This window comes from Ceratotherium simum, chromosome 26 (assembly GCF_057802395.1).
Source record: "Ceratotherium simum simum isolate JZ-2026a chromosome 26, ASM5780239v1, whole genome shotgun sequence".
Taxonomy (NCBI): Eukaryota; Metazoa; Chordata; class Mammalia; order Perissodactyla; family Rhinocerotidae; genus Ceratotherium; species Ceratotherium simum.
Window position 1 is genome coordinate 40,050,252 of NC_141925.1, and position 22,343 is coordinate 40,072,594.

The 22,343-nt window shown below is 45.2% G+C and overlaps 1 protein-coding gene across 3 annotated transcripts; it reads right to left on the reverse strand.

Annotated features, from left to right (window-relative positions):
- Positions 1-7,509: 7,509 nt before the first annotated feature.
- Positions 7,510-20,470, reverse strand: ZNF3 (zinc finger protein 3). 3 transcript variants are annotated; one of them, XM_004442846.3, is made up of 6 exons: positions 20,384-20,470; positions 19,052-19,172; positions 16,456-16,582; positions 15,241-15,332; positions 14,863-14,989; positions 7,510-13,181 (listed from the first exon to the last, which is right to left on the reverse strand). In XM_004442846.3, the coding sequence occupies exons 3-6, from the start codon at positions 16,508-16,510 to the stop codon at positions 12,112-12,114; spliced, it is 1,344 nt and encodes a 447-aa protein (XP_004442903.1). In that variant the 5' UTR covers positions 16,511-16,582; positions 19,052-19,172; positions 20,384-20,470; the 3' UTR covers positions 7,510-12,111. The 3 variants fall into 3 exon arrangements, with proteins under 3 accessions (XP_004442903.1, XP_087273741.1, XP_087273742.1); XM_087417615.1 differs by lacking the exon at positions 20,384-20,470 and adding an exon at positions 19,989-20,353; XM_087417616.1 differs by lacking the exons at positions 16,456-16,582; positions 19,052-19,172; positions 20,384-20,470 and adding an exon at positions 15,436-16,434.
- Positions 20,471-22,343: the final 1,873 nt, after the last annotated feature.

Sequence of the window (22,343 nt, forward strand, 5' to 3'; positions counted from 1 at the left end):
CTTCCTTGCGGCTTCGCTCGTGGGGCCTGGACGGGCCTGGCCCCTACAGGCCAGCCTGTAACACACAGTGTTCTCCCAGCCGTCGTCCAGTTTCTTCCTGTCTGACCAAGTCAACTATGCCCATGATCAAGTGGCGGTGTCCTGCACGGGACATATTTTGTCTACTCAACAATCCACGAGGTAGACATTTTAAAATTTTTTAAATTATCGTGCAAAGTGAGTTTTTTCTTTTGTTTTTCAGTCTATGAATTTTAACACGTATAGATTTGTGGAACTCCCACTCAATCACGATACAGAAGGGCTCCATCAACAACTCCCTCCTGCAGCCCTGTACAGTCACAGCTTCCCTCCACTCCTACCCTGGCCACCACTGATCTGTTCTCCATCACTGTAGTTTTGTCTTTTCAGGAATGTCATATAAATGGGATGATACAGTAGGTAACTTTTTGAGACTGGCTTCTTTCGCTGGGCAAATGCTTTTTAGATTCATCCAAGCTGTTGCGAGTGGGAATAGCTCATTCCATCTTCTTGCTAAGCAGCGTTCCATTGTACGTTGTACGGCAATTTGGTTATCTACTCATCACTCGGACATTTGATTTGTGCCCAGGTTTTGGAGATTATAAATAAAGCTGTTATAACGTCAGTGCACAGGTGTCTGTGTGAACATAACTTTCATTTCTCTAGGGTAGATACCTAGGATTGGGGCCACTGGGTCATATCGTATGTGTATGTTTAACTTTATGAGAAACTGCCAAACTGTTTTTCCAGAGTGGCTGTACCATTTTACATTCTCACCAGCAGTGGTTTCTTAGATATGACACTGTGATGGCTAATTTTATGTGCCCACTTGACAGGGCTAAGGGATGCCTGGACAGCTGGTCAAACATTATTTCTGGATGTGTCTGTGAGGGTGTTTCCAGAAGAGATGAGCACTCAAATAGGTAGACTGAATAAAGAAGATTGCCCTCACCAACTGGGTGGGCATCATCCAATCCACTGAGGGCCCCAATAGAACAAAAAAGCAGAGAAAGGGCAAATTCCCTCTCTCTTTTTTTTTTTGTGAGGAAGATCAGCTCTGAGCTAACATCCATGCCAATCTTCCTCTTTTTGCTGAGGAAGACTGGCCCTGGGCTAACATCCGTGCCCATCTTTCTCTACTTTATATGAGATGCCGCCACAGCATGACCTGACGAGCAGTGCATCAGTGCGCGCCCGGGATCACGAACCCAGGTCGCCAGCAGCGTAGCTCGTGCACTTAACCGCTGCGCCATGGTCCGGCCCCTCTCTCGCGCTTCTTCAGCTGGTTCACCCATCTTCTCCTGCCCTCCGACATCAGGAGTGCCTTGGTTCTCAGGCCTTCAGACTCCGGGAATTACACCAGCAGCACCTGAGGTTCTCAGGCCTTCAGACTCAGACTGCATTATAGCACCAGCTTTCCCGGTAGAATATTGTGACATACCTCAGCCTCCAAAATCACATGAGCCAATTCCCATAATAAACCTCCTCTTATATATCTATATATATCCTATGGTTTCTGTTTCTCTGGAGAACCCTAACGAATACAGACACCAAAAGCACAAGGAACCAAAGGAAAAAGAGATAGACTGGACATCAACAAAATTAAAAACTTTTGTGCTTCAAAAGACATCATCAACAAAGTGAAACAATCCACAGGATGATAGAAAATTTTTGCAAATCTTGTTTATATGATAAGGCACTAGAATATATCTTACAACTCAATAATAAAAAGACAACCAATTAAAAGATAGGCAAAGGATCTGAATAGACATTTCTCCCAAAAACATATACAAATGTACAATAAGCACATGGAAAGATGCTCAACATAATTAGTCATCAGGGAAATGCAAATCAAAACCACAGTGAGACCACTTCGTACCCACTAGGATGGCTACAATAAAAAAGATAATAACAAGTGTTGAGGATGTAGAGAAATCAGAAGCCTAAATATTGCTGGTAAGAATGTAAAATGGGACAACCACTTTGGAAGACAGTCTGGCATTTTCTCAAAAGGTTAAATAAAGTATTTGACCCAGAAATTCCTATCCTAGGTATACAGTCAAGAAAAATGAAAACATATATCCACACAAAAACTTGTACACAAATGTTCATAGCAACATTATTCATAATAACAAAAAAAATGGAAACAACCCAAATGTCCATCAATGGATGAAAGAATAAACAAAATGTGGCATATGCATACAATGGAATATTATTCAGCCATAAAAAAGGATGAAGTACAGATTTGTGCTACAACATACATAGATGAACTCTGACATCATTATGCTAACTGAAAGAAGCCAGACACAAAAGACCACCTATGATATGATTATGATTCCATTTGTGCACAATGTCCAGAATAGGCAAATCCATAGAGACAGGGAGTAGACTGGTAGTTGCGTAGGGCTGGGGGAGTTAGGGGGAAATGGGGAGTGACTGCTAAATGGTATGGAGTTTCTTTTTTTTTTTTGGATGCTTTTCAATCATCTTTTCTTTTTTTTGAGGGAGATTGGCCCAGTGCTAACATCTGTTGCCAATCTTCCTCTTTTTCTTTTTTCTTCCCAAAGCCCCAGTACATAGTCAAGTGTCATAGTTGTAGAGTTGTAGCTCTTCTATGTGGGACACCACCTCAGCATGGTTTGACGAGCAGTGAATAGGTCTGTGCCCAGGATCCAAACCAGCGAACCCCAGGCCGCCAAAGTGGAATGTGTGAACTTAACCGCTATGCCACTGAGCTGGCCCCTGGAGTTTCTTTTTAGGGTGATGAAAATGTTCTAAACTTGATTGTGGTGATGGTTGCACAACTCTGTGAATACTAAAAACCACTGAATTGTATACTTTAAATGGGTGAATCGTATGGTGTGTGAATTATCATCTCAATAAAAATGTTATTTAAAAAAAACCACGAAGAAACTCAAGCAAATAAACACACAAACACATGCGGCTTCTTAGTAGGAGAAGCTACACCCGGGGTCACACGTGGCTTGACGTGAGAAGATTCATATGGCGTGACCCTTGCATGTGATAACTGTAGAGAAATTTTCTATCAGAATTTCACTGGATTGAGGATCAAGGATTCTGTATGAGAAAACCCCCTCACATCTGATGATCTGACTTTCAGAATGCAACCCTTCCTAGATTGCAATGCCCCTCACTGTTCCCAGCACGTTCCTCTCCAAAGGCCCTTTGCAGTTGCTGTTCCTTCTGCTTGAAATACTTTTCCCCTGATATTAACATACTAGGATTTTAGCAATCAGGGAAAGGAGGGAAGGACATTGCAAACAGAGGAACAGCACCAGCAAGGGCAGGGCAGTGGAGAGTAAGTGGCACACTCATGAGAGAAGCAGCTGGGTGGGACCTGGGGAGGCTGGTGAGTTGACAGGCCTTCAATGCCAGGTCGTGGAGTAGGCGATGGAAACTCATGACAGGGCACGGGACAGTTTCTGAACAGGGCGAGACATGAAGAAAATGGGGCAATGGGCTACCCCCAGGGAATCGCGTGCAGCTGCCAGGGTGAGGTTTTTCTGTGGTGTAATTAAAGCAGATGAGTATTACTAAGAAATTATATGTGCAATTCAGGATACAAGACAGGTGATTTAAAAGGTGATTTTTTAAAAGCAATTTTTTTGATTATTTGTTGCCCTTTATGAGTCTCATGGTGCATCAGCTTCTTCCTACGGAAAAGACAATCTAAACCTTCTTTTCACTGGAAGTTTTCATCCTTGCGTCCAAACTACGACGAAGCAGACAGGAATGGGAGGGAGAGGTGGCAGTGGTATTTCACGTTTCTGGCTAGTTTGTCTTAATGATTCCTGCCTGCCCACGGTCTTAAGTATCGTACCACACGGAATGACACGTGGCACATAAAATCCCATGTGTGGGTACGAAGGTGGCAGTGACTGAGTAAAGCCTGAGGCAGTCTGTGGCAGTATCTAGAGGAATAGGATGGAGTCTTGAGGGAAAGAGAAGTCACATGCTTGTGACTAAAAGAGAAATGGCTGTCTGTATTTTACCTATTGATGGGGTTCAGGGCAGGCTGCCCCAAGATGTGCCACTCTGGTATATGGATTATTTCAAGCTGAAGACAATAAAGGCTCAGAAGACTCAGAAAGAAACTTTGACCACCCCCCACCCCCACCCCGCGCCACTACCTGCCTAAAAAGAATTTAAGCCGCTAACCGTGGCTTAGCGGTTAAATGCGCGCGCTCTGCTACTGGCAGCCCGGGTTCGGATCCCGGCGACCACCGACGCACAGTTTCTCCGGCCATGCTGAGGCGGTGTCCCACACACAGCAACTAAGAAAGATGTGCAACTATGACATACAACTATCTACTGGGGCTTTGGGGAGAAAAAGGGGAAAAAAAGGAGGAGGATTGGCATGGATGTTAGCTCAGGGCTGATCTTCCTCACAAAAAAAAAAAAAAAAATGAAGATAGAAGCCCTGTCCCCAGGACTAGGCCATCACCGTAGATAATTCTGGGTATGGATAGACTGCGAGGGTCTTTGCTAAGCCCATTCTTATCAAAGCTCTGAAAACCAAGTAAAAATAGAAGTTATCCTTTGTAAGAGACATTTACATTTATAAGGGAAATCTCCACTTGTAAATGTATCTCCCTTTCTGCACCAGGAAGGGGGGATGACCTTATCTCTAGAAACTCTTATCAGTGTGGAAGGCAAGGAGTTAAATCTACATATTAACCTTACTCTTGTTTACTGTGCTTTTCTGGTAATTTCCCATAGCTGATTCTCCCCCGCCACACACAACATCCTCCTTTGTCTTTACCTGAAGATAGTATTTAACATGAGAACCTCCGCCATTTTGTCCAGTTACCCAGTTCCCTGAGTTTCTCCCATGTATACATGTTATAAAGCTTTGTTTGATTTTCTCCTGCTATTCGGTCTCATGTCAATTTAATGTGTAGCCCAGCCAGAAAGGACCCAGAGTGGGTAGAGGATAGTCTTCCTCCCCTTCACTATCTATATTCTCAGTTTAGCTTTAATGCCATTTCCTCCATGAAGCCTTTTGTGACCACCATGTGCCTCACCCCTCCCCAAGCAGAACGCAAGCTTACTCTCTTTGAAACCCTCCACTTCACCTGTAGAGAGACAGGACAGTGGTGTAATCAAGAGCCCAAGCTCTGGAGCCAGCCTGCCTGGGTGCAAATCCCTGCTCCACTGCTGACTAACCCTTTAACGTTAGGCAAGTTACTTAACCACTCTGTGCCTCAGTTTTCTCATCTGTAAAATGGAGAGATTAATAGGACGAACAGCACATATAACTGTTGTGAAGACAAGCTAATACGTATTGTGAAGACAATACATGCCGGCATGTAGGTAAGTCAATAAAGATCAGCTGTTGATGGACCTTGAGGGTATTACTCTGAGCAAAATAAGCTAGAGGAAGAAAGCCAAATACCATATGATTTCACTCATAAGTGGAAGACAAAAACAACAACAACAAACAAACACATAAACTCAGAGATTAGATTGGTGGTTACCAGAGGGGAAGAGCAGAGGGAGAAGGGCAAAAGGGGTGTTAGGGCACATGTGTATGGTGATGGATGGTAATTAGTCTTTTGGTGGTGAACATGATGTAGTCTACACAGAAATGGAAATATAATGATGTACACCTGAAATTTATATAATGTTATAAAGCAATGTTACCTCAATAAAAAAATTAACTTAATAAAAATAAACATCAGCTATCATTATGATGTTGTACATCTCCTGGCATCTCATTCTGTCTTGTATTATCAACACAGGGTTTGTGTCTCCCATTAGACAGGAGCCTCCTCCAGTGCAGGAACCGTGGTTCGTTCATCTTTGGATCCCCCACAGAACTCACTGACCTGCTGTTGAAGAGCTTCAAGCATCAGTGAGAGGACAGGGCCATCAGAGGAGGGGCTTGGGGTTCCCTCTGGTGGTCTGAATCTCACTGCACCATTTACTGTGCGGCTGGTGAACTCCCCTCCCTTCTTTCCCTCCTTCCTTCTTTCCTGAAGAAAAGGAATAAAAATGGGGGCAATCGTAGTACTTCCTCACGGGACTGTTATGAGGATTAAATGAGTTAACGTATAAAGTGCTTAGAACAATGCCTGACAGAGTAAGTGCTCAATGGATGTTACTACTTCTATTTTCTCTTTTTCTTTTTTTTTTTTAAAGATTTTATTTATTTATTTTTCCCCCCAAAGCCCCAGTAGATAGTTGTGTGTCATAGCTGCACATCCTTCTAGTTGCTGCATGTGGGACGCGGCCTCAGCATGGCCGGAGAAGCGGCGCGTCGGTGCGAGCCCGGGATCCGAACCCGGGTCGCCAGCAGTGGAGCACGCTCACTTAACCACCAAGCCACGGGGCCGGCCCATCTCTTTTTCTTAATATTTATTTTTTTCTGATTATGAAAGCAATACTTATTTGCAGTAGAAAAGTGTGAAAATGTAGGAAAAGAAACCCACCATAGTAGGGGAGTCAGATGTATGAACAAATAATAAGTAACAGATGGGGGAATAAGCCAATAATGAAAGTAGGTACAAGATGCAGAGGCAGTTTGGAGAAAACGATGAGCTCAGTGGGGGTGGAAGAGGGCATGCATGATGCCCTGGAAAGGCTCCATAGAAAAGGTGAAGCTTATGATGAGGTTTTCAAAGATGAATAGGAGTTTGTTAGGTGGACAAGGAAGAGAGGGCATTCAGGAAGAAGGAACAGCATGTGCAAAGGCATAGAGGCATTAAACAGCATTTGTGCTCCTGTAACTGTAGTTCTGCATCCCTTCAGTGTAAAGTATGTGGGAGGGAGGAGTTGGGGTGAGACGGGTGCTGGGGGGTAAGAGGGGGAAGTAGGCAGGGCTAGGAAGTGAAAAGCTCTACATCCTGATAAAGAATTTGGACTTTGACCTAGCGGATGAAAAGGAGCCACTGAAAGGTTTTGAGGTGGTGTCACCCAATTAGAATTTGAGAGAGACAACACGTGCATAGGTATGAAGAATGGATTAGAGGAGAAAGACTTTGGAAGCAAACAGACCTGCTGTAAGGCTGGTGCCAAAGTCCACAAATGAGTTAAGGATGGCCTAGGCCAGTGCAGGGGTCACAGGAATGGGCAAAAAAGGATGGGCTAGAGATACTGATGGACAAGCTGTAGGGGTAAGGAGACGGAGAGAAATGAGGCATCCAGACAATTCCCAGGTTTCTGGCTTGGCTGACTAGGAAGTTGATGATACCAGCAACCAAAGTAGGGAATATATGTAAGTAAGGAAAAATACACTTGTGGAGGAAGATAATATGAATCCTTTGTCATTCTGGGAGGAACAACTCTGGTGACCATATTTACCTTCGTATGTTGAAAATAGTCCATGTAATTTTTTATTCATTTCAAAATCTTTAGTTCTTCATTACTGACATATTTAAAATAATGCACTTGACTGGGCTTTCCTTTATTTTTTGAAGTAGAAAAAATTTAAACTCCATAAACAATTTATGAAAAAAAGAAGAAAATATCTTTGGTGAGTTTTTAAAAACAATCTTTTAATGAAAAAGAAACAATTTAAGATATTCTTCTCCACCACCACTCCATGGTTCACACTTCTGTTAGCTGAAGTGTTCAGGCTCTTCCCTTACTTGGGAATTTCTCACATAATATCCTTTCTTAGAATTATTTGAGCTGGATCTCAAAGAACAGGCATGACTTGGGATGGGCAGGGGGCATTAGGAATGAAACTGCTTTTGCTATGACCGATAATATCCTGGGAAATCTTGCCCATCCCTCTCATTGCACAGATGAGAAGGCAAAACCAGAAGCTTACAAGGAGGCAGAATTCAGCTCAACTTAATTTCCAGCAATCAGAATGCTCAACAGTGGAATGGTCTGCTTTTGCCCGGTGCTACAATGTGCCTCTCATCCCCGAAGATATTACGATAGAGAATGGACAGCCATCTGTCAGGGATACTATTGAAAGTCTGCACTGAGAGGTTGAAGATGGTTCCTAAGGCCCTCTTGGACTACTGGATGTGAGGAGCTGGGGCAGGTCATGGGAACACTGTGAGTGAACAAACTCATGGGCGTGAACGTAGGGCGTGTATGAAGCCTTGTTATCATTTTGCTATTTGAAGTGACAGATTCTTTGCTTGACCAAACTTGACTCAGGCTCCTGAACTTTCTCCTAGGCCCAGCAGTGCACTTCCTTGTAAAATCTAGTTTTAGCAAGAATGCTGCTAAGCCAGTTTAGCAAGAGCTCCCCCATCCTCCATATCTGATCTCCCCTCGGTCTCAAATCCGGTTCTTCTCTCTCCACCATCACCCAAGGGTGATGTCTGATCACCCTGACCTGTCTTCAGCAAGAATCCTGTTAGGTCAGTTTAGCCAAAACCCCTCTTACTCTTGATGTTTCCTCTTAGAAATTTTCCATCCACTCACTCCCACCTAGCTGCTTGGCTATAACTTCCCACTTGACCATGCTGTATTCAGAATTGAGCCAGTTCTATACTGAGGTCTCTTTTCCCCTATTGCAATAGTTCTGAATAAAACCTGGTTTTCAGATGTGTAAAGAAGACCAGTAAGAGATAAGCCTACGCAGGTATAGAGAGACCAACTCAAGGAAAGCCTTGACTATACAGCTAATGAGTTTAAATTTTATTCTATAAGGAAGAAGCCACTAAAACTTTCTGATAAAGGAGTAACAAGATGGGTGTAGTGCTTTGGAGAGATTACCTTGAGAGAAAATATATTAATCCATTAGGAGAAGATTTATATAATCCAGGGGAGAAGTAATAAGGACCTGAACTCTAGCATTAGTAGCAATGGAAATGAAGAGGAGGAACTATGGAGGAGATTGTAGTCATAACTGACAGGACACGACAATCGCCTGGATGAGATTTACTCCTCATACATGTCTCCCCACCTCACATCCAAGCCATCTAGGCCATGTTGTCCAGCCTTCCACCAAGTAGAGCCACCCAAAGGAAGTCTTCCATTCTCTGATCTCATTGTCATCTCTCTGGGCAAGTTCAATTCTGTTTCCTCATCTGTAAGATGGGGTTAATACTAACACCTGCCTCACAAACAGGCTGTTGTACACACGTTGTTGTGATTAAATGATTTAATATATAAAAACCACTTCGAAAAGGGCCAGGCAGAGCACATGCTACATGACAGCTACTATTAGTACCATCACTTGGAAATCCCACCTCCTCCATGACCTCAACTCTGAAACCTTTCCCTTTGACAACGATCTCTTATCTTTTCACTCCATGCTTATTGAATCCGCCCAGGACGTGACGCTGGTTAGATGCAGGACAAGAATAATCAAATAAAACTCAGAAGTTTTAACCCTGCAAGGTTTCAGAAATTTTGAGAGGGGCAGTTAACGAGAAAGACGTATCTGGCTTGAAACATGTAATTTGAAACTTCCAGCAGTCCAAGCGTAAATGCCCTGCATTCTGCTAGAGACCCAAGACTGGAGCCTGGGAGAGCTCAGTACCACACACACAGATTTAAAACTCATTTGCATAGTGGCCAGCCCGGTGGCGTAGCGGTTAAATGCACAGGCTCCGCTTTGCCGGCCAGGGTTCGGATCCCGGGCGCGCACCAACGTACCGCTTGTCATGCCATGCTGTGGCGGCATCCCATATAAAGTATAGGAAGATGGACATGGATGCTAGCCCAGGGCCAGTCTTCCTCAGCAAAAAGAGGAGGATTGGTGACAGATGTCAGCTCAGGGCTAATCCTCCTCAAAAAAAAGCGAAAAAGAAAAAAAAACTTATTTGCATAGAGGTAATAGTTGAAGCCATGGGAGTAAATGGGTTCCCAGGATAATGGCACAGAGACAAACTCATACTATGACTGAACATCAAGGAATGCTCAGTTTGGGACTGAGAAAAGAGGAATCATTATGGGAAATAGGAATAATCAGGAGAATCAAGTAAATAAAATATTATAGTAGTTCAAAGATATTTAACATTTTTCATGCAATCGCCCTGATCAGTTTCAGGTCCCCCTGAGACGCTCTGAAGGAAGTCAGGAAGCCTTTTTGGGGCGGGGGAGGGGGTTCAGCATCTGGGCAGAGAAGGGGCTGATCCTTCATGTATAGTGACTATTCATCACCTAGCAGTTTTACCTGTTCAAGGGTCTTTTCCGGAGCTCCACAACAGAAACCTCCACATCAGTGGCCATGCTCAGGCCCACCCCAAAATGTCCTGTCCAGAAGCTCCACTCCTTACCACAGATCATCTGTCCTGTAAGACCCAGCGCAAGTTTATCTCCTCCTGGAACTTTTCTCTAACTATTCCATTACTATTTCCTCCTTCTCAGCGTAAATTTTTAGGCTCTACCCTCAGAAATTATTTTATAGGTCTGATTTGGGGGACAGAAACCTGCATTACTAACAAGCAGCCTAGTGATTCTAATATGGATAGTTTGTGGTCTACACTTTGAGAAAAAAAGTTTACTTGCAAGTATGTGGTGAATCATGTCAAAGAAGAGCCAAAATGCTGAGTTTCATTATAGCTTTAAGAAATTAAAAACATATTAGATGGTCAATCACAATATATGATCCAAAATTTTTCAGAGGCCAGAGTTCCAGACATTTCCTCATCTTCTCCATGACTGTAACATCCTCCCACCAAACCAAGAAATCTAAATACGCCCACTGCTACCCAGCTTTTGTCAGGGACCCTACCAGTAACACCTTTCTAGTTTGAGTTGCTGGTCCTAAGTATCGTACCACAGAATGATACGCAGCACGTAAAATCCTACATGTGTGTATGAAGGTGGGAGCAACTGTCTAAACGATTTAGTCTGTGGCAGTATCTAGAGAAATACACTGGAGTCTTGAGGGAAAGAGGTCATGTGTTTGTGACTAAGAGAAAAGGTCTGTCTGTAAAAAAATGCTTTAACTGAAATAAATCTGGCCCCTGCACAGAAACACACTCCATCTCTCCTTCTGAAAAACTATTCTGTTTAATAGTGCACTTCATTTACGCTACAGGATGAGCAGGATTGGGAAAACATAAGGAGAGGTCACCCCTTCCACTGGGAAAACTCAGGAGCTCCATCTTCACCCAGCAACGAGCCCTGCCGCCAGGCTCAGGCCAGAGCCTTCCTTCTCTGGGCTTTGCTCTATGTTCACATTCATACTCTGCTGCTGACGTCAGAGGCGCGGTCAGGGGAGGGCTGGCTGTGGGGCCAGATGTCACAGGTCACAGGTAACATGGGACAGGGCAAGCTGGTTGAACGAGCTCCTTAAAAGCATCCTCAGTAACTAGAGGCTCAGATTAAATCACTTTTCATCACAGGAGTGGTGAGAGAGAGAAGGGAGGAAAGGAAACAGAGGCCAAGGCTAAATGCTTTTGATCCTCTCCCTCATGTCAGACTCACTGATTAGATGGATTTCCCAGTTAGTTCTGTCACAACAGGGAAGGACAATGGGTTTCCCAACAAAATTGCCAGACTGCTGTTGGAAACCTGGTCTTGCTGCTCCAAGAGCCCTAAACGATAGTCACCACAGAAAGCCTCTCTTGGGCTCTTCCCCCCTCTTCAATAAAATAACAAATCCCCCAGCACCAAATTTCCATAATTAATGAAATCATGAAACAAAATAGCACATTACTTATCAAAACTTAAAGCTGGATTAGGAATAGTGGCTTTGAAATACAGCCTCCATTTCCCCTTCCTAGCAAATAACAGGACCCAGAACATTCTTTCTACTGCCTCCTGTGCTAACGATACTGACTCCACCTAGAGGAATCCTTAGAATCTTATTCCTACTGTGCTTCCATCCCCACCTCGGAAAGAAAGGCTCCCCTGGTGTGAGAAATATGGTCTAGTGCAAATTCCCTTCCAAATGGAAGGTGACTGGTCCCAGAGCTTCCCTCTACTCCCAGCACTTCATCTGCTGCTTGCCTCCTAATTTTTCAAGGCTGCTATCATTCCTGGGGAAACTGACTAGGTTGCTAATCACGGTACCAGGATGATTGGCCCAATTTGCCCCATTATCTAAAGTAAAAGGTCTGAGTTGGAAGGGACACATTCTAAGTTGTTCATACTTGTAAGGCAGGAGCTCTTCAGACTCAGCAGAAGTGAGGAAAACAGGTGTGTGGCTCTCTTTCATGTAGACTCTCTGATATTTAAGTCAGCAGTAACTCGGAGAGAACTTTTGCTCATTCCCATTCCATTCAAAGGCTTCTCTCCAGTGTGAATTCTCTGATGGCGAACAAGAGCTGAGCTATACCTAAAGGCTTTCCCACACTCACTACATTCATAGGGATTCTCCCCTGTGTGGATTCTTTGATGCTGAATAAGGCCTGAACTATAGGTAAACTTCCCTCCACATTCCATACATTCATAGGGCTTCTCTCCAGTGTGGATTCTCTGGTGCTGATAGAGGTGTGAGCTCTGGCTGAAGGCCTTCCCACACTCGTTACATTCATAGGGCTTCTCTCCAGTGTGGATTCTCTGATGATGAATGAGGGTGGAGCTCCTACTGAAGGCCTTCCCACATTCATTACAAGCATATGGTTTCTCTCCAGTGTGGATTCTCTGATGATGAGTAAGGGTGGAGCTCCAGCTAAAGGTTTTTCCACACTCGTTACATTCATAAGGTTTCTCCCCAGTGTGGATCCTCCGATGCAGAATGAGGGCAGAGCTACAACTGAAGGTCTTCCCACAATCGTTACATTCATAAGGTTTCTCTCCAGTGTGAATTCTCTGATGCTGAATAAGATGTGAGCTCTGGCTGAAGGCCTTCCCACATTCACTACATTCATAGGGTTTTTCCCCAGTGTGGATTCTCTGATGTTGAATAAGGTCTGAAGTTCGATTAAAGCTCTTGCTACATTCATCACACTTATGGGGTCTATCTCCCACAGGAAGTCTCTGATGTGAAATGAGGTTGGAACTCACAGTGAAGCTGTTCCCCAAATCATTATATTTCTCACTTCTCTCTCCCATGGGGCTTAGCTTTTCCTCAACTGTCACTTGATCAAAATCTTGTATCTTCCTATTCAATCTTTCTCCAGAGGAGCTCCCCAGCTGCCCCTTTAGAGTGACTTCTTGTTCATAGGCTTCTTCAAACTTAAGACCCTGAGAAATATCCTTTTGGAGTCTTCCCAATAGCACCCCATGTGATCCCGTATCTTGAGAAATTTCTTGATTGTGCTCAGTTCTGGTCTCACCATCTGGCACAATACAAAATACAAACGTCACTTGGTCCTTGTGGAAGAATCAAAATCAGAGGACAGGATAATCACGTGAGTAATGTTTACAGGGCTAAAAGCACATGCCTCCTCTCTGCGTGCAGAAAGGCCCGCCTGGGCTGTGTGCAGCTGAGGCAGAATAAGAGAACTGGGTGGAGGAAACAGGGAAGGAGTGAGGCAGAAAGCAAAAAGAGCTGGAAGTACAGAGAAAGCTGGATATGCAAGGAGAGGAAGACAGATCAGGCAAAGGCAGGGAACAAAAACTAGAAGAGAAAGACATGCTGTTTAATGAGGTGACAAAGTCCTCAGAGAGATCAGAGAGTATAGATATAACTGGGGACGTGGTGACTACCATAACAGTTGAAGAATGATAGGGGAGAGCAAATACAGAAAACCAAACAGAGACAGGTATTGAGAAAAGTGGGGAAGGTGATGAGAAACAGTAGCACAGCAGGAAGAAGCAACAATAGTAAGGCCACTAGTGACCCCTAAGCCCCAGGTGAAAAGAACAATCATGTCTACAGTTGAGCCACACATGCCAAATCCATGGAAATGCGCAAAAGACGGAGTTCAGTCTATCTCTGGGCCCTAGGCCTAGAAGGCTATGCTAAAATGTGAGGATATGTCTGACTTCTCTATTGTCACTGCTTTGGGGTTTCTAAAGGGAATTTCAGGCATAGAGGATAAGGGTAAAGGGTCTAGAAAGTTAGTTTTTAGTTTGTCAATGTTTTAAAAAGTAAAAACAAGGCAATGCGTGTTAAGGACAGAAAAGCTGTTTCTCCCTCACCTGAACAGGACCTCTCTGCTCTCAGTTCCCTTCAAACCCAGAACCCTCGGCTCTTCCTCTCACTCTAGCCCAGAGATCATGTCAAAATTCAGAAATGGGAACCCTGCTCACAGGGAAAGACATGGGACAAGGTTTATCCTGCTCATACTGAGCAGTCCCAGAGCTCAAACCCAGACCCCAAATCTGCAGGGGACAGAAAGGAAATGTACAGGGAGGTCTCATGGGAATTAGGAAGACCCCCTGGCAGTGCTCAGAAAAATGTTCTCCCTGAGAGTCAGTGAGAGACGAGGAATTCACAGTCCACAGACTAAAGGTTAAGAAGCTAACTGCTCCCTAAAACCAGCTGCAATTTCTACAAGAGCAGCAGTGGCCCTAGGTCCTGAACAATGCGACAGGTCCCTAGAGGTAATCCAACAGAGATGGGGAGGAGACAGAGTTCCAGAATGTTGACACATTCAGGGATCCCAATGTGCTAATCTTTTGGAAGTCTCTGAATTATATGTTAAGTCCTAAGAATAATATGCAAAAAAGTACCAGACTTGGAGTCAAAAGACCAGGGCTTGAGTTCTGCCACTCACCGGCTATATCACCGTGTGTAAAGCATTTAACACCTCTGACCTCTGTTTCCTCACTTATAAAAGGAGGATAATTCTAGCTACCTCAATTGCTGCGTTACTGTGAAGATTAAATGAGAATCTATATGTGGACACTCTTTATAAACTGCAGGTTATTGTACAAATGGGAGTTACTATTGTTAGAATTTTCTGAGACTCAGTCAATCCTTAGCTAATTATTTTCAGTAACTCAACTGTTACTAGCAAACAAAGAAGTAAAGAAATGCCAAGGGAGTTTTACTGAGAAAGCATAACTCCTTACCCAGTGAGAACACATTCCCGTAATTCTCCAGCATCACATCCCTATAGAGGTCCCTCTGAGCAGGCTCCAAACGCTTCCACTCCTTCCGGATGAAGTACACAGCGACATCCTCAAATGTCACCAACTCCTGAAACGAGACGTGTTCGCATGCAATTTCACGGCAAGGGACGCGACTGGCAGTGCCAGAAAAATAACTCCGGATGCGATGGAACAATGCACATTTGAGAAGAGGGGAGAGGAGGAGGTTAGGATAGAGGAAGAGATGGAGGTCCTGATGGAGGGAATCATGGTTTAGGGCACTGAATGCAATGTCACTGCACAAAGAATTTCCACAAAATGGGAAGGAAAAGAAGAAGGATAAAGGGAACTACAGCTCACCTGGGACTTTGCCTTTAAAAGTGCAGCTGCCAGCATCTCATCCCCCAGGCTGTCCTTGTCGGAAAATGCAGGAATTTTTGAGGAGGGAAGAGCTGAAGAACAATAAAAGGGTCCATGAGGGAGTCTATCTCTGGCCTCCTGAGCTACAGGAAACTCATGGGGTCCTGGAACAACCTCAGACCCACTCCCTCTTACATTTCTAAGTTCCTTTCCTCTGCAGCCACGAAAAGTGCTTACAACAGGCACATCTAGTGTGGGTCCATCCTGTCGGAGAGATGTCCAAAGCCCTGTTAATTCTTGCTTCCAATCTGCTCCAGGTCCTTTCCTTTCTCTCCAGTCACTCTACTCTCAATGAAGCTAGGGCCACTGTTAGTGATTAGTGTCTTCTTGTCCATTCTCCGAAGCTTGACCAGAAACACAGACTATCCTGTTCATGTCCCTTCAATCATTCTCTCAACTCAAACTCACAACTGCGTGAAGTTCTCTTAGACCAGAGGAAGACTAGGAGCTTCACCTCAATCCTGACTGAAGACATAATGCCCATGGCGCTTCTCCTTTTCCTCCATCCCTAGATCAAATCTACACTACAAATGTTTTCTGTTTCTGTGCTTGATCACGTTATCTTTTCCTGTAATTCTTATGTTAACATATTTGTCCCTTAGAGACTCTAAACCCCTAGAGATACTAGATTGTATAGAATCACCCAGACAAAAGAGTCTTTAAATGCTTTTCCTGAGAAGCATGGGAATACCCATTAGGATTGAAACCGGCTCCAAAGTCAGCGGCAATCTATGAAAGCAAAATACAAATAACATTCATGGCTTCCTATACATTTTATCCTTTTGCCTGTGACCTACAAAGCGATTCCCAAGAGCTTCCCTAAGTGCATGTTCCTGAAGAGCACAAAGCAGGACTATGAAGTCAGCTGTTACAAAGTGCCTGGAAAATGGAATTCAGTGATTGTCACAATTTTCTTAATCCTGCACAAGGAACCCACAGCCCTTAACAAGGCCTCAGCTCTGAAACCTATCAAGCTGTACATTATATTGTCTTCAGTCAGCCTTCCTCACTAGGCTGTGAGCTACTGAATGGCAAGCACTGTGCCTTATCCACGCCTGGACTCTAGGGATTAGCCCAGTACCCAGTGAATAAGAGATTTCAACAGATGATTGCTGAATGACTGAAGAAAAGAATGAATGAATCCCTATTCCTTACCACTCTCAAGCAGGGCCTGAGGTTCCTGAGATACACGATCAGTCTGAGTTTCCATGGGTAGGGCTGGAAGCTCTGGTCTCCTATTTGCAGACTCGGCAGGAAGCAGGTGAATGAGAATGAGGAAGTGCTGCAGAAGCAAAAATTCAGGGTTCAAAGACAATAAAAAAAAAAACACCTCCTGAATACAGAAAGAAGGGAACTAGCAGTTCAGTTAGCACCCAAGAAGAGCAAGAGGAAATGCAGCAACTGGAACTAGTCTTTTAGATCCTGGTGAATATAGACACCTACTCCCTGTAATGAGACTACACGAGGACCACAGAGAGGGCCCAAGGTCCTCAACAACATCCCACCTTTAGGTCCCTCAACACACTGAGTGATATTTGTTAACAACAAAAAAAAGGGAACGCTGGTGCCAAATAATATTAACAGAATGAAATACTAAGCAACTATTGAAGTCACAAATATCAGAGTAAAGTGAAAAAGTGTGTACACAAAGATTGCAAAATGTGTATGTATCATACCAACTTTAAAGAATATTTGGGATACTGGATAAAACTAACTGTTTAGAGATTAAAAAAAAGACCTCATAAACATTAGAATTAGTAGAAGGAAAATAAACTTCCTTTAGTAGGTTTCTAGCTGTTATATTAAATCTGGGTGCTAACCTTAGAGGAAAGGGGCAATGAAATAGCCCCCAATAACAGAGACCAGAGGAAGTTTCCACGAGATCTCTGCCTCTCATTTTAAAAACTTGTGGAGGGCCGGCCCCGTGGCTTAGCGGTTAAGTGCACGCACTCGGCTGCTGGCGGCCCGGGGTTCGGATCCCGGGCGCGCACCAATGCACCGCTTCTCCACCCATGCTGAGGCCGCGTCCCTCATACAGCAACTAGAAGGATGTGCAGCTATGACATACAACTATCTACTGGGGCTTTGGGGGAAAAAAAATAAATAAATAAAATTATTAAAAAAAAAAAACTTAGGGAAACAACACCTGTCTTACAGAACTAGGGCAAATAGTTCAGATCTATTTAATGAAATCAGATAAATTCTTTCTTCTCTCTCTTCTAAGACAGTTTTCTGCTCACAGTCCCAGTCAAAGGTGGGATATGACTGAGGAAGTGGGGCCTTTCTGTGGTCCTGGAGAGTCTCATTATAGGCAGCAAGTGCAGATATTCATGAGGATCTAAAAGGCTGGGAGTTGGGGCCGGCCAGGTAATGCAGCGGTTAGGTGCGTGCGCTCCCCTTTGGCGGCCCAGCGTTTGCAGGTTCAGTTCGAGGGCGCGCACCGACGCACCACTTGTCAAGCCACACTGTGGCGGCGTCCCGTGGAAAATAGAGGAAGATGAGCACGGATGTTAGCCCAGGCCAGTCTTCCTCAGCAAAAAGAGGAGGACTGGCATCAGACGTTAGCTCAGGGCTAGTCTTCCTCAAAAAAAAAAAATAATAATAATAATTAAAAGGCTGGGAGCTGTGTTTCCTCTCACTGGTAAGGTAGCAGCAGCCTTCTTTTTATCTCCCTTCTCTCATAATACATTTCCTTGGGTCAGAATGTTATGTCCCTAAAGCAGGGACCAATACGTTTTCAAAAACACACGGTTACTTATTACTTCGTTTTTATCCCTACTAATGTCCCTACTCCCCATTTGCTACGACGATCAAAAGAGGTCTGTTCTCTGTGGCTCTAGTGAATAAAATACAACATTAGGAGCTAGACTAAGGTTTGGGTCTCAAGTAGAAGTTTCTACTTCACACTTGAATGCTGTAGCAAGAATCAACAGACCTAGATTAGGTGCAGCAGCCACCAGAGCATCTTTACACTTAGACAAGAGCAAAGAAAAAAAACCTTGGACTTTGTCTACCTCTCTCTATTTATTTGCTCATATAACAAACATTTGTTGAGTACCAACTATATTGCAAAGCACTATTGAAAGGAATAAAAAGACAGGAACACAAAAAGTATTTGCTTCATCATTAGAGACTGTTGCATTCACATAAAGCATAAAAAATGGAGGGGCCCTGTCTGAGAGCCACTGAGAGTTCAGAGAAGTCCAATCTTTGGGCAACAAGGGGGTACAGAATGCCCACCACTAATGCCATTACACAGTGAAAACCACTGAATCAGGTGTGAGCCAGGCCCACCGGCAACCAAGGTGCCACAACTTCTTGTCACCATCACCCTCCCTGCTGGGTCCCTTCAACAATCTCAGAGCCAGTCATCTTTTTGTTCCTATCAAGCAACTTTACAATTTCCAGGACTGTTTATAAGCAGACACCTCCAATAAATCAGCTCTCAGTCCAAACTCTCCTTAGAGAGGAAAGTCAGAAGCTCTGACTCCAGAGGAAAAAAGCCAGACACTCTCCTCACAGCTGGGTTAACCAAAGTTGGAACTCAAAAGCACATTGTTGAGAACAAGTCCCCAGTGTCAAGATCAGTAAACAATGTTTCTCATAGAAAGAAAAATCTCCATTGTGCCCCACAGCTTCAGGTCCAGGCAGGGCCCTTCTCCTGCCCTGCTGCCAACCCCTCTCCCTGGAGCTGTTCCTGGGGACTGAGAAAGATGACCTGGTGGTGAAAGCAAGTCACCGAAAGCTTTACCTGATGGATTCTTTCCTTCCTTCTTTGGAGTTAGTCCCTAGAAGGCTAGAGTAGCAATTACTGGGAATTTAGCAGCCTCTGTTCAAGTTCCTAGGAATTCTGACTTTAGTTGATGCCAATGCTGTATGATTTAAGGAAAAAAAAGAAAAGAAAAAGGAATTTAAAATATTCATGTAAACTTCACCTCTAATCTACATATCTAAATATTCACAGACAAGAATAAGAGAGAACATATTCTAATAAACACCAATTAAGACCACAACTTGGTACTGGCACTGCACCCCTGGAGAGAGCTGAAAGGGGACTGAAGATTCTCCAGGTCAACCTCCCCCCAGTGTAAGAATCGCCTTCTCAAGTTCCTACGTTCTGTCAGCTAATTTGCTAGATACTCTCAACTACTTCAGCAGGGAGTCTGTTCCACGGCTGCACAGCTCAGCCATTAGAGAGGTCTTCGGATGGTAAGCTGAAAACCTATCCCCCTGGACTTTCACCTCACAGACGCCTACTGTCCTACGGAGCTTCAAAGAAAGATCTTCTCCTTCCACATAACTGTTCACCAAACACTGGAAACCAAATGATGCCCACTCTCCACAAACTTCTTGGGGAATAACACCTTTCGTTCCTCTAATTATTCCATAGATTTCAGGCTCATTATCCCGCTTATCCTCTGTGGAATTTACGTACGCTCCTCAGAGCATACACACCGGTCTGTGTTCAATCCCACTTCAAAAGCGGATCAAATCAGGGATCTAACACAATTGGAAACGGGAGACAGACACAGCTGTACCACTCCCCGTAAAAGTCTCGGTTTACAGGGCGCCAGCGGGCTTATTCCCGGCAGCTGAGTTTGCACTCCCTCCCAGACCTTGTTCTAACTGCGCGGACGTCGTAGCTCTCCTCACGCTCTGATCCTCAGACCCAGCTAAGTAAAACTGACCTCCTCTCCTGAGGCGGGCGCGAGTAACCGTGTTAAGGTGAAATAAAAGCATCTCGGAGAACTAAGTTAGGGTCGCTGTCATCAGCTGTTTTAAAGAGGGACCCCTCCACAGCCATACTGGAACTTTTAAGTGATCGCGCTGGGCGCTGTTTAAGTCACAAAACCAGACCGGAGCCCCTTTCCTCCCCTCCTCGCAGGGCCCCGTTCGGGGGGCGCGGGGGTCCTCCGGGGGAGCGGAGTCAGGGACCGGCTGCGGGGGAGCGAGCGGCGCCTCCCGGCACCCTGCTCCGGGGGGGCCTGGGGACCCCGCGGGCCGCAGCAGCACGGCCACCACCCCCTTCCCCGGCGACCACAGCCTCCGTCTCACCGCGCGCCCCGGGGGCGGCCGGACTCACCCTGGGGGCAAGGACGGGAGACTGGGGAGGGCCGGACACAGAACAGGCCCTGCCGGACCCTGTCACAGACCCACACACCAGGGACAGAACAAAGAACGGAAGTTCTCTCCGTTTCGCTTCCGGGTCGGGCCTTTTCACCCCCCACCCCCCACCCCCGGGTCCCCCACGCCCACTTGTTCTCTCTAGGAAAATGGGAGGTCTTCGCCTCTCGATGGTTTGCTGACTCAGGGCCTCTGACCTGCGGCCAGGGCGCAGGGCCCCGAGCTGACGCGGCACTCGGGCCTGACGCTCCCGCTCGCCGCGCCCCCTGCTGGCCGGACCGGGCGGGACGCCGCGCACGCCGCCCTCAGGGCGCATGCTCGGGCGCTGCGGGCCCAAGACGGGGCGGTGGGCGCGTTGCGGGGCGTGGGCACGGTGGTCGTCCTGCCGGCGCTCGGCTCGGGGTCTTCTGCTGCTCGCCGAGGGCCGTGGAGAGCTCACGGCGCCTGAGCGATCGCGGAGGGCTCTTGAAGGATTCATCGATACAAAAAAAATTCACATTTATTTGAAATTGCTTCCAAATTAACCAAGTTTATGCGTCCAGAGTTTTTTGTTTCATGTAAAAATGCGCCCTTTAAATTACTAAAATCTGAAGAAAACGTTCCAGCCTTTCAGGGAGTTCACGTGAGGACAAAACCCGTACAAGTGATGAGAGCAGACAAGACCTGGGAAATCCCATTGGTGTGACTAATGTGTGAAACTCTTGAGGGCAGGGGCGGCGACTCTTCGCGGTTCACTCACGTGCACTCACTGTTATGTCCTCACACGAGAAATCCTGTAAGTGTCCGAATTAAATCCTTACAGATTATATACAAAAGGAAATCTTGTGATCCTGAGTAACCAAGGCCCTCCTGAGTCCCCTTATAAGCCCACCTGGCATTTGATCCCAATTTTTACCGCATCCAATATTTGTAGCGCATCCAGTCAGCTCTTCGAATGCAGCAGACCTTACCCTCTGGTGACTTCAGTCTAAGGACAGTATTTAAATAACCAGTTCCTGTACAATATGGTATGTGCTAGGAAAAGAGGACCAAGAGCAGGGCCCTGTGGGGAGGCAAGAAGACGCTCCAAAAGTGAAGCAGGCTGGATGAGGGGAAGGGGAGTGTTCTGCACAGAGGAAACAGTCAGTGCAAAGGCCCTGAGGCAAGACAGAACAATGCACAAGTAACTAAGAAAACTTGAGGGTGGCCTGAGAGGTGTGGGTGTGTGACCCATCTCCAGTTCTTCTAGACCTAAGTGAGAGTTTGAGCAAAACTTGGAATAGCCAAGCCACTCAATAAACTCAATCCTCCCCCCCAACAAAACTGGGCATTTTTCCTTTTCCTCTTCTCGATTCCTTATTCTTCCACTCCTCCCTTAAGGACAAGAACAGAGATGAAGAAGGAGGCAGTGGCAAGAAGAGGGAAGGAAGGAAGTAGAGTGAGGCTCCTCAAAGTGGGATTGTTTGTTTTGTAAAAGTTCTCTCAGTGACAATCTTCAGGGAACAGCTCTTAGCCTCCCAGCATCTTCAATACAATTTTATTACTCTGGGGCTAAGTCAATTTGCAGTTTACCATTCGTTTTTGCCCCAAAACCCAGCCACCTCGAAAGCCACCCAGTTAATGATTATTCTTCTGAGTCTGTGGTCTGCATAGTGCCATTGTAACCAAACTCAATGGGTTGGTCTCTTGGTGAGTTTGGAGCCAAAAAGCGCAACCAAAGCAGACGTAGGTCAAGAAAGGGGTTATTGCTTGTACAAGCAATGGTGAACACTGGGAATATCTCCCAAAGCAGTGTCTCACGGAGATCCGTGCTGGTGGAGACTTTATACACAGGAGAGCAGAGGATAGCAGGTTTATTTGTAACTACTGTGTAACAGCTGTGTTCATTTAGGGCGCATGTGTAGCAGGTAAACATGTTGGTACATGCATCGCATGATCTG